At 40.4% G+C, this 12,054-nt stretch overlaps 1 protein-coding gene across 2 annotated transcripts in view; it reads right to left on the bottom strand.

Annotated features, from left to right (window-relative positions):
• The window catches only part of APOO (apolipoprotein O), a 55,288-nt gene that overhangs the window by 26,252 nt on the left and 16,982 nt on the right, over positions 1–12,054 (bottom strand). For both annotated transcript variants that reach the window (XM_079765774.1, XM_079765773.1), the window contains exons 2-4: positions 7,387–7,494; positions 5,600–5,719; positions 3,299–3,353 (exon numbers count right to left, since the gene is read on the bottom strand). In XM_079765774.1, the coding sequence (XP_079621900.1) occupies positions 3,299–3,353; positions 5,600–5,719; positions 7,387–7,494 (283 nt within the window). The remainder of the gene's footprint in view (positions 1–3,298; positions 3,354–5,599; positions 5,720–7,386; positions 7,495–12,054) is intronic.

Below are 12,054 nucleotides of genomic sequence, written 5' to 3' on the forward strand. Positions count from 1 at the left end.
TACTTTTACAGCACCTTGTGTTTAATTAATCAGGGCTGTATTGTATGTCTCCACAAGGAGAACATACAATCCTTAATGGTGCATTGCTCAGACTTCTATGTGACTTTCCTCAGTGGTAACAGTGAATGTTCATACGGCAGATAATTTATTAAAAACACTGCCAGGCGTTGATGAATACTGCATGGATTAACAAATGGCTTTTAGCTGGGTCATGATTTAAAAAGCCTTCACATCTCTTTCTCGACCTCCTCTTCAGCACTCCCTATCTGCTTCCAGTTCCCGGCACACGCAACACTGAGTCATACATCCAAGCCTTGATGGTGCCGTGCCCGCTGTGTGGAATGCTGCCCAAGTCTTGCCCCCATGTTTTGGTGTGGCTACCTCTGTTTCTTCAAGATTCATCACAGAGATCCTTCCCTGACTGCTTCCAGCTCCCCAGTCTCTATTAAACTAGTCTCCTTCCTCTGTACCTTCTACAGTGGTCTGTGACCACCTCTGTGTTTGCGCTAATATTATACGCAGCAATGGTTGGACCACTGTCTTAATCAGCCCTGATCTTCAATGCTTGACATTATGGTGACGTATGCGGAACTGAACGAATTTGAGTACTGAGTAATTCTCTCCCCCAGATAATCACAGACACATCCCAGTTTTCCATTTCCTGGGTTCTTTGGGGAATGTGGTCATTTTAAATATTACTATAGGGCTTGTGTTGTTGGTACTAATTCCTGTCTGGCCTTTTGCTTACTTTGCTTTTAACCTAGTTTTAAGTTTCCATCTTTTTGCGTGGGTCATTTGAGACAATTTTCTACTTCCCTTTATTTTTGCCTATCAGCATGGTGTTATCAATTCTACACAGAGCAGATGATAGAAGGACAACCAGATGGCTTCGGTGAGCTGAGCTGAAGGGGGTAAAATCACAAAGAAATGGGAAAGAAGATACGCTATAGGACTGCACTGAAGCTGAAGCCTAGCTTCTGGTAACATGACTTGGCTGTGAGTGCTGGGGAATGGACTAATTGCCTTGGCAGACAACAACACAACTCATAATGGGATTTTTCTGAAGAACCTTTACTCTTGAACTATGAGTTCAAGAGAAGAAAAAACTACATGTTGCAAATGACTACTGCTCTGAATCAATGGGAAATAACAGGTAACAATGACACATGTCCAGATAAAAGATCAGGAGTTCTTTAGTTTCCTTAGGTTAAAAAAAATGAAGGCAATAGCCCTGGCCAGTGTGGCACAGTTGGTTGAAGCGTCATCCCATACCCTGAAAGGTGGTGGGTTCGATTCCTGGTCAAGGCACATACCCAGGTTGTAGGTTCAATCCCCAGTCTGGGTACATATGGGAGGGGAGGCAACTGATAGATCTTTCTCTCTCACATCTATGTTCTCAATCTCTTTCTCTCTCTCTCTCTCTCTCTCCCTCCCTCCCTCCCTCCCTCCCTTCCTCAAACAAAAAGAAGGTAATAAAGTATCTAACTGTCAAGGCTGTGATGAGGATTATACATAAATTAATATATTTTTTATACTCACCCGAGGATATGTTTTTATTGATTTTAGAGAGTGGAAGGGGGAGAGAGGGAGGTTGGGAGATAGGGAGGGAGATAGGGAGGGAGGGACGGAGAGAGAAACATGGATGTGAGAAACATCGATCAGTTGCCTCCTGTACATGCCACGACCGGGGATTGAGCCCACAACCTTTTGGTGCATGGGACAATGTTCCAACCAACTGAGCCACCCAGCCAGGGCCAAGAATTAATATTTTTTAAAGTACTGAGACTAGTTCCTGGCCATAATAAGCACTTTGTGTTTATAAAATTAATAAAATTAAGATGTTACTTATTATCATTATCATACATGAATAATTTAAAGAACCGGTAGGCTATTAATATGTCTGTCTTCAAATGAAAATTTTATTTATCTGGTAGTTTAAGGGTTATCAGCACATCAACACTCTAGAATGATCTTCACAAGAAATAAACTATACTCATTTTATTTTATTCTGTCATGGAAACAAGCACTTGTAAAAATAAGAGTTTGATTTGCCAAGATGTCCAATAGGGGAATGAAATATATTACCAGTTCCTGGCTGAGATTAGTCAAAACATAGACTGTGAAACCAGTTTATGCGTCTATGTGATAAGTGCTTGTGAAAAACAATCAAAAACAATAAAAAAACAATGAAGGAGGTGGGGAAAGGGGAGGGGGGAAATGGGGGACATCTGTAATACTGTCAACAATTTAAAAATACAATGAAGACACACTCTTTCTCTCTCTTGAGCACACTCACGCCTCTACCCACCCGTATTTCCTTTAAAAAATATATATATTTCTTTATTGATTTCAGAGAGGAAGGGAGGAGAGATAGAAACATCAATAATGAGAGAGAATCATTGATCAGCTGCCTCCTGCACGCCCCCTAGTGGATATTGAGCCGGCAACCCAGGCATGTGCCCTTGGCCGGAATCGAACCCGGGACCCTTTAGTCCGCAGGCTGACACTCTATCCACACACCTCTCTCTCTCTCTCTCTCTCTCTCTCTCTCTCCGGGACCCTTTAGTCCGCAGGCTGACACTCTATCCACACACCTCTCTCTCTCTCTCTCTCTCTCTCTCTCTCTCTCTCTCTCTCTCTCTCGAGCATGACTGAACTTTCCCCCCTCTCCTTCCCCAGGTGCATTACCTTTGCTTTTCTCCTCAGCTCCAAGGACCCTTCTAGGGCCCTTCTTTTGCCTTGGTAACTCGTTTCCTGAGCCCACGCAGCCCAGCTGGCTCACCTTTTGTAACTCTGTGACTTTTTCAGTAAACTTTCTTTTATAATTTGAAAAAAATAAGAACCAATAAAAAATGTAAAAACACTATTAATTATGCAATAATGGCTTTCTGAGGCACATCAACCCATTTCTTTCCTGCATTTAAACTATAAAATGTATTAATAGCTATGCAAAAGAGCTCTCCTGATTCTGAAAACCTATTGATGAGTCAGTGTGGATTAGTGTGAGTTAAGGACATTGCACCTGGAATAGATTTAAAGAAAAAAAATCCAGTATATCTGCATTTGCTAGCCTAACAACCCTAATGATCTCGAAGAGACTTACCTGAGTGACTGGGTACACGAATCCTCTGAAATCTGATGAAAATAATAAATCATCTTTCCAGAAAAACCTACATAGCTCTAAAATTCTGCATACAATTTTAAGTAATTCACACATTTCCTGGAGCCATCCATGGAACCCTGGTTAAAGGGTCCAATTTTAATGAAGCTGATTATATCTCATTAAAAATAAACTTACCTAACCCCCACTGAACCAAACTTTGCATCTTGGGCTCAGTTTGGGAATACATTTCCTAAAAAGGTGAAAAGAAAATGAATGAGTATAATTTATTGATTATAAAGTAATAATAAATATATTTGCCTTTACTGAATAAATTATCATGTTATCAGCACTTTTCAAACAAAGATATAGTGGGTTTTTTGTGTTCTTTATTTTCTTTTGTAATTTCCCCTTCACCACAAATTGCTCAGCAGAATGGCTTATGACTGCCACAGGAAACAAAGATTTCAAGTAGAGTGGTTTCAACAACCCAGCCTTTTCATTCTCTATTAAAATTGAAGAGAATGGGCAAAAATCAACACCCTCAATAATTAATCCTTTCCATGTGAGATTAAACCCGCCCTTTCATATTAAGTCTAATTCCTGATTTGCCATGATTTAAAGCCTATGTCTAAAAAAACTGCCCATTTGAAACAGGAATGACTAGCTTTATTGGACAAAGGAGTCTATATCTAAGTTTGAAAAGATATTTACCCTAGTCGCAAAGCAAATGAAGTGTTAATATTCCCTTAACAATGACAGTAAAAGGGCTTTGGACATGAACATCAAATGATCCTAAAGAAAACAAGGGACTACCTAGAAGGTACCCACCTTCAAGAAGTCTACCAGTGAAGATAGGAAAAGAGATGTGCGGGTATCAGAACCAGTTGCCACTTGGAAAAGAATTTGTTTTATATCATTTAGTTCAAATCAAAACAAGTTATTCTAATTCTGTTAAATGGACTTAAATAATAAATGCTAAATTTGAAGGGGGACATAAAAAACATTTAAAAACTGATTATCACTTCATTAAAACTTATTGATTTTTGCTGCCCATTAAAAAAAAAAGCTGCAGATCAATGTCTAGAGTGACTGCCCACGTTTTTTGCTGGCATAATCTTTTCACTATGAAGAAAAATTAAATTAGTTCTTGAAGAAAGGGGCTAGAAATTGTTGGCCTGACAAAAAGGAGCCAAGAATTTAAAATATTTCTATTCATAGACTTTATTCTATAGGAAAATAAGATGATTATAATCACAAAAATTATTTAGAAGTAGTGCAAATAAACATGTTGATAACTATTCTATTATCTACAGAGGTATTTTCCTGCACTGAGTATCATATACAGATGAAAAAGTAAAAAACAAAAAGCAACCTTAGATTGAAAGCAAGAGACAAAGTACTTTCATAACCAAAAAAAAAAAGAGAGAGAGAATTAATGGTAGTCATGCCTACATAATACAAAAATATTTGCACAACTTTGCTGACCTTATCTTAACCACTAGCAGATGGTTTAAAAATCTTCTAGAACAAGAGAATAAAGTCTAAGTGTTTTACAACTCATATATAGTCCTTAGGTATTTCATAACAATAATATGGTTATGATACTTAAGTATCATGGCCTAATTATATTGTTGATAGAGTCTGTGCTTACTATTTTCTTTCTAAATTGGTTCAGTGCTGACATAGAAAATTTAAATTTTCTATGGGACATTTAAATTTTTTAAATAAGATCTGGATGAAAATTGAGTTTGTAAGTCTCAAGCAAAGTAAATCTAGACCAAGTGACACATATCTACATGCTTCTTACTAATTTCCCATCAATTTTCAAAGTCAAGATCAAGTATAGCAAATATATGTATCAAAGCCCACAAAAGCATTCTGTAGACTGTAAACTTCGGTTTTAGATGTTAAAAACCACAGAAATCCCTTTGTGAACATAATGACAAATGCTTGATCTAAAACCTGAGCAGTGGTAGAAGCCAATTTGTACAAGTTGTTCTTGGATTATTGGGGCAAATAGTTCAGTACTCAAATATGTAATTCTACCCTTTTTCAGTTATTTACCCTCCTATTATAGCATTCAACATGTTCGGTAACCATTACTGTTTAAAGTGGTGCTGATTTGTAGAATCTCTAGGGGGGACTTCCCAATTTTGACATAAAATGGTTACATTGTATTCTTTTCCTTCCTCTAGAGTTCCAACTCCATATCCTCTCCCTGTAGACAATAGTGTTTTCATAGCTGTGATCAAGACACTTACCAGCGCTCCACTCCTACCCAGTGGGAAGGAAATTCTCCGTGCAACTATGGCCCTTGCCACCACCAGGAAGCTCTCTGCTCCCTCCACCCCCATCCCATAGATGGCACAGATGAACATTTGTAAGCTGGGCACTCTTCACTTGGGACCCTTTTTCTGAAAACATGCAGCTTATACAGACTTCTCACTATTGACTCTAAATAGAAAGGCGTTCACTCCATTTTCAGAAGAGCTGTACCTGACACCAACTTGTATATGGCTTGCAATACTGTCGGAGATGTGAGATGCTTTCTTCAAGTTGAGTCCTTGGCTCCTCCACATATTTAGACTGAACTTCGGGAACAGAGTAGAGGGAAAGCTGCATACATTATAAAACAGAACAAAAAGAAATAAAAATGTCTATACAGCAATGAGAACATAATCAATGATCAAATTTGTAGGCATTGTATTTCTAATAATTCATAAACTGCGCCCTAAACTTGCTTCACAGGATCTCTGCATCTTATTTCCTTAATCAATAAGGCCAAGGCCAAGAGAGCAGGGCTATGAGGTGTTTTACTGTCCTCCCCACATTACTGGTAGCAGACAAAGCAGCTCCACTTTATCTGTTTTATATAATGAAATTTGGTGTTCCACCTTAGATTTAGTTTGGGAAAAGAATAGGATTACTCTAGCCCAGCCAGCGTGGCTCAATGGTTGAGCGTCGACCTATGAACTAGGAGGTCACAGTTCGATTCCCAGGCAGGGCACATGTTCGGTTGTGGGCTCAATCCCCAGTGTGAGGCGTGCAGGAGGCAGCCGGTCAATGATTCTCATCATTGGTGTTTCTATCCCTCTCTTCCTCTACCTTCTCTCTGAAATCAATTTAAAAAAAATATTTTAAAAAAAGAATAGTTTGCCCAGCCGGGTGTAGCTCAGCGGTTGAGCATCAACCCAGGAACCTGGAGGTCACTGGTTCGATTCTCAGTCAAGGCACATGCCCTGATTGCGGGCTTGATCCCCAGTGGGGGGTGTGCAGGAGGCAGCCAATCAATGATTCTCTCTCATCATTGATGCTTCTATCTCTCTCTCCCTCTCCCTTCCTCTCTGAAATCAATAAAAATATATTTTTAAAAAAGAATAGTATTACTCTAAAGCAAGCATGTCCAACTAATTTAAACAAGGCATGCAGCCCGCCGGCGGCGAGTTTGACATGCTTGCTCTAAAGGGTAGACTAGAGTGGGGTAGAAAAAAAAGCTCAAGCATAATTAAAGAGCATGTTACTTAGTTCAAATGATCAGTCTGGTGCTAATCAAAGCAGGATGATAGCAGGTTTGTTCCCCACCCAGAGAATAAACTTTTTACAGCCACTACTGGCTGCCTTCCTCACCCTCAAAAATTCCACTGCCCCAAGGCCTGAGAGGGAGTAAAGGGTAAGAGATAAGCTATTTAGTTTTATGTAAGCACATTTAAGTAACCCTGCTCGTGTCTGAAGGTAGATGTTTATGCCACTTTACTCACAGTCAACAGAAACCAAATATCCAAAATAATCAGTGGCAAGTACAGACCAAAAAAGGATGTAAATGGAGAGAAGATTTCTTGTTTTATTTCTTTAGTATTCATTAAGCATCTATTTATGACCTTCTAATCTGGCCAAGAAGCAGAATGAGGCCAGGTCTTTAATTTCTTTCCTTTTTTTTTTTTTAGAGATGAAAAAGAAAAATATTTTCTTGACTTGATAAGCAGTCTGGAATTGGGCAGATCACTTAGAAGCAAAACTGTGCTTACAATCTACTGGGACATAGCAGAGTCCCCACTAAAAATTTAGGAAATATTATGCCCGACACTAAGTACCATTAATTAAAATTTATCTGTTGAAAAAGCCAGGTTAGTAACTTCACAAAGAATAATAAACTATACGGAAATGTATTTTTTCCTATTAAATATCCTCTAAAATGTTGTACCTTCCGGATACACAATTTGTATACTTCCTATGGTCAGTAAATCAGATGCTCAAAATATATCACAACATGAACAGCACGTCACCTCATTAACGTTCACAGAAGCTTTGTGAGTTGAGTCCTTTTTCTGTGATGCATAGACTTTGAAGGTGAGCAGACTCAGACTGGCTGGCCCCATGGACCTCTGGATTACCTGAAACACAGAAGCAATCTTAAGCCTTATCTTAATGTTATGAAATGAATGTGCACAACATAAGCATGTTCCTAACCTCAGCCACTCCTGCCTGAAAAACATGTTTTCATGGACTTAACATTTCAGGTCACCTTTATCTTAATTTCCCAAAGACAGTAGTTTTGAAGTTTTTCCACTTGGCCTTTCAAGTAAAATAAATAATATATATATACACACACACACACACCACCAACAAGGGAAGGAGTTTTTCATGATCTCACCTAGTAATTCATTGAATAGAGTGAAGATTATGTCTGTAATTGTGCTAATCAAACTTTCAGAAGCTCCGCCTTTCCATTCCCATCCAGAGCTGGTCTCCCCGATCTCAATTCCCAAACTCAGTCTCTTTCTGTGCCTTGCTCTCCCTGACTGGGGGGGAGGGGGGGTCCCTCATGTCCAGTGACTTCCAGATATACAACTCCAGCCCAGAACTCTCTCCTGAGCTACCAACTCACTCACCCTATGACTTCTGGACGTTTCCACTTGGATGGGACACAAGCTTCCCAGATCAAGAATGTCCAAAACCAACTCATCAAGATCTTATCCAGGCGTCCTCAAACTACGGCCCGCGGGCCACATGCGGGTGTTTTTGCCGTTTTGTTTTTTTACTTCAAAATAAGATATGTGCCGTGTGCATAGGAATTTATTCATAGTTTTTTTTAAACTATAGTCCGGCCCTCCAATGGTCTGAGGGACAGTGAACTGGCCCCCTGTTTAAAAAGTTTGAGGACCCCTGATCTTATCTGTGCCTCCAGTCCACACTAGGCCTGATGCGTGGATGTGTGCTGTGGAATCAAGTCAGAAAGCTTTTTCTCAATAATCCCCTATACTTACACAGCAATAACCCCCTATAATTACCTCTTCTCTACTTTCTCAGGAATGGTGCTATCACCCAGCCAGAACACCTAATCAGAAACTCTGAGGTCATCCTTCACTGCCATCCCATTCTATTGGTTATTAAGTCCTCTTAATTCTGCCTACTGAATGACCTTAATTCCCTTTCTCCATCCCCTCCTGTAGAGTTTTCACCTGGGCCCTCACTTCTTTCCTGGATTGTTTAGCAGCATTCTAACTGCTCACCTGGCTTCTGATGGCTCGAACCACCACACTGCGAAAGAATGGTCTTTGTAAACTACAAACCTGATTATCTTCTACCCTTATTTGAGATCCTTTGGAACTCATCACCCAGGACTTTCATGTGGGTCAAACAAGGTCCATTATAATTTCACCCCAACCACCTTCTCTAACCTGATCTGTCATTCTGCCTTCTCCCACAAAACTTGAATTCCCTATATTTCTCCGATGCTGTTTCCCAGCTTCATGGGTTCCCACAAGCTGATTCCTCTGCTTAGAATGTTCTATACTTGCTTTATCTTTCTGCACAACTTGTCTAAGAGCAGGGAGATTCATTGCTTTTCTTATCTGTCCATTTATTTATGCTTATCAAGTTCCCTCTACCAGATTGGAAGCCCTTTCGGGATAGGGTCATGTCTTACTTTGTATTTCTAGTGCCCATGACTGCCTCACACATACCAAATGCTGACTAACTGTTTATTGCCTGCCTAAATGGACAGAAGAGAGGTGAAATATAAATAAGTGGTTGAGTTATTCTATGTACTTTGGCATGATTCAGCTTCACGGAAATCACAGCGCTGAGATTTGTAGCGCCTGTAATGTGAAAGACGAGGCTATTCTTAATACAAAACACAAATAAACCAGAACAAAAATGTCTGTTGCAATGTATACCTGGAGTCACACATACAAAAAGGAAATTCCCATATTTCAGAAGCAAATAAAGAGCTAGAAGTTATTTTTTAAGTGGTTATTACTTTACCTGCTTTTAAAATAATTAACACACCCTGAAAGTATTATGTGTTCATCTTGAAAGGTCTTCATTTCAAGAAATTATTGCTACAAATTTCTTTTGCTGCCCTAACCGGTTTGGCTCAGTGGCTAGAGTGTCAGCCTGTGGGCTGAAAGGTCCCAGGTTCGATTCCGGTCAAGGGCATGTACCTTGGTTGTGGGCACATCCCTAGTAGGGGGAGTACAGGAGGCAGCTGATCGATGTTTCTCTCTCTGATGTTTCTTACTCTCTATCCCTCTCCCTTCCTGTCTGTAAAATTCAATAAAATATATTTTTAAAATTTCTTTCGCTTCCAGGATAAAGGTTGGCCAGCTACTGCTGACACAGTTAGTGTAGTCCCTCCCTGCACCCCAGGAGAGGGCCTATTAGGCTGCTGGTATCTGGAGGTGTGAACTCAGTGCTCTCTGCCCTCTGAGTCTGTCTGAGACCTACTAACAACACTGCTTGAGCTGGGGACTTTCCACTGAGCCAGGTGGCCCCACCCTGGACTTTGTTTCTGATTCCCTTCCTCATGGGTAATAGCTGCCCCCCCTTTCATTCCCCATTGAGCATTTTAGGTTCATATTGACCCCTATCTTCATCCTCCTTTAGTGTAATGTCTTATGTTGACCTTAAGTCTCAATTCCTGCTTTCGATCCTTAATCCTATGTACTTTCCACATATGTCACTTTTCATCTCATAGCCGCCTATCATTTTAATTCAGATTTCTACTTTTTAAATTCTTAATGATTATTCTCCTGTTCATCTTTTATTTTCAATCTCAACTTGTTTACTTTTAAAATTTAACAATGTATTGGATTCTTTTAAAAATATATATATTTTATTGATTTTTTTAGAGAGGAAGGGAGAGGGATAGAGAGTTAGAAACATCGATGAGAAACATCATCTGATCAGGGACTACAGTTAGTGTAGTCCCTCCCTGCACACCTCCTACTGGGGATGTGCCTGAAACCAAGGTACATGCTCTTGACCGGAATCGAACCTGGGACCCTTTAGTCTGCAGGTTGACGCTCTATCCACTGAGCCAAACCGGTCTGGGCTGTATTGGATTCTTGATTATTAATTTCTACTTTATTTTTCCCTCTTTTCCACTGTTCTTGTTTTAATATTATGCTAAGCCTGTCCCTTTATTGCCCAAATTGTTTTCTTCTTCCACTTCTCCTGTTAGTCTACCCCCCAAGTCTGCCCTCACTCCCACTCAACAGCAAGAACTGTGTCCACAGGTCGGTAGAAAACAAAGCCCCCTCCGGCAGTCACCTTTTCAGCTTCCCACAGGCTCTCAACAAATAAACAAAACAAAGGTCATCCCAAGAGACTTGAGAGATTTCCACAGATTAACATTCCCCAGGGCAGAGAGTACATGAGCTACTACTGGATCATTCTTTGTTGTGAGGCCTTCTGTGCACGTAGGAGGCTTAGCAGCATCCCTGGCCTCTACCCACTAGATGTCAGGAACGCCCCCAGCATGAGTCAAAAATGTCTCCAGACACTGCCAACAGTCTCCTGGGGGGCATCCCCCAGCCCCATTGAGAAGCACTGATTTACTTGAATAAGTATTATTTGCTGACATCTCTTACCATCCAGACTTTAAGGAACTCTGTATGTTTTGAACTCTATGGCCTCAAACATAATCCAGTCGATGCCTGGGGGTAATGTGTGGAGGGGGATGGACTTACTGAGAAGGGGCACAAGGGAACTTTCTGGGGTGACAGAAATGATCTGTATTTTATTGGGGTGCAGGTTATAGAAGGTGTACACAGAAGTCAAAACTCAAATTGTAAGATCTGTACAACTTAAAATCTGTGCATCACACTATATGCAAACTCTATTTTAAAAAGGATCTAATGCACACCTAAACTGCACCAAATTCACGCCAACATATGGGTAGCAACTGCAGGCCAATGGTCATTCCTAGGAAGGAGTCAGGCACACACCTGAGCGTGGTAAAAACAGGTGCACTGAGTGTGTGATGAAAACCACAGAAGGAGCCTGGGTAAAAGGTCCACAGGCAGACAAGCCTGTGCTGATGTGCTGCCTAACATCCTGGGAGGTTCTTTCCTTTCTGGCATCAAAGGGGGCTCTTTCTAGTGAAAAACCACCCCATTCCACCTGCACCTGACCAGATGTTGTCACAAATGGGAATTGTGGACGCTGGACTCCTGCTGGGCGACTATCATGATTTAGTAGAGTTCATAATGAGTATTCAGCCTAACCCATTCAATATCAGAATTTAAAAAGGGAAAGGCTGTTAAAAATGTGCAGAGATACCCTCAGCAAAGTGTGCAGGCAAAAGAAGCACTTTGCTTTCTACTGCCTCCCTCCCCAATCTCCCACCAATGGATTCTGATGTATAAAATAAGCACTAAAACTGCCATTTTCAGGAGCATTTTCTCAACGTGTTGAGATTTTGCTTCCCAGTAATTGTCCGCAGTTTGGCTCAAATAAAATCATAAATATTCTCTACAGGTTTGGACGACTCTTACATCGACAAGGGCCTCTAGAGTGCTAGATACACGAGTATGGTCTATTTGTAAAAATTCACTTATGAGCTGTGCACTTTTCTGTATGTATATTTCAACACCAAGTTAGAAAGACAGTTTGCTTTCTCTACTTTAGTCCTTCCTCCCTTCCCTACTCAAGGCACCTAAAACTGTTCT

This window comes from Cnephaeus nilssonii (assembly GCF_951640355.1).
Source record: "Cnephaeus nilssonii genome assembly, chromosome: X".
Lineage (NCBI taxonomy): Eukaryota > Metazoa > Chordata > Mammalia > Chiroptera > Vespertilionidae > Cnephaeus > Cnephaeus nilssonii.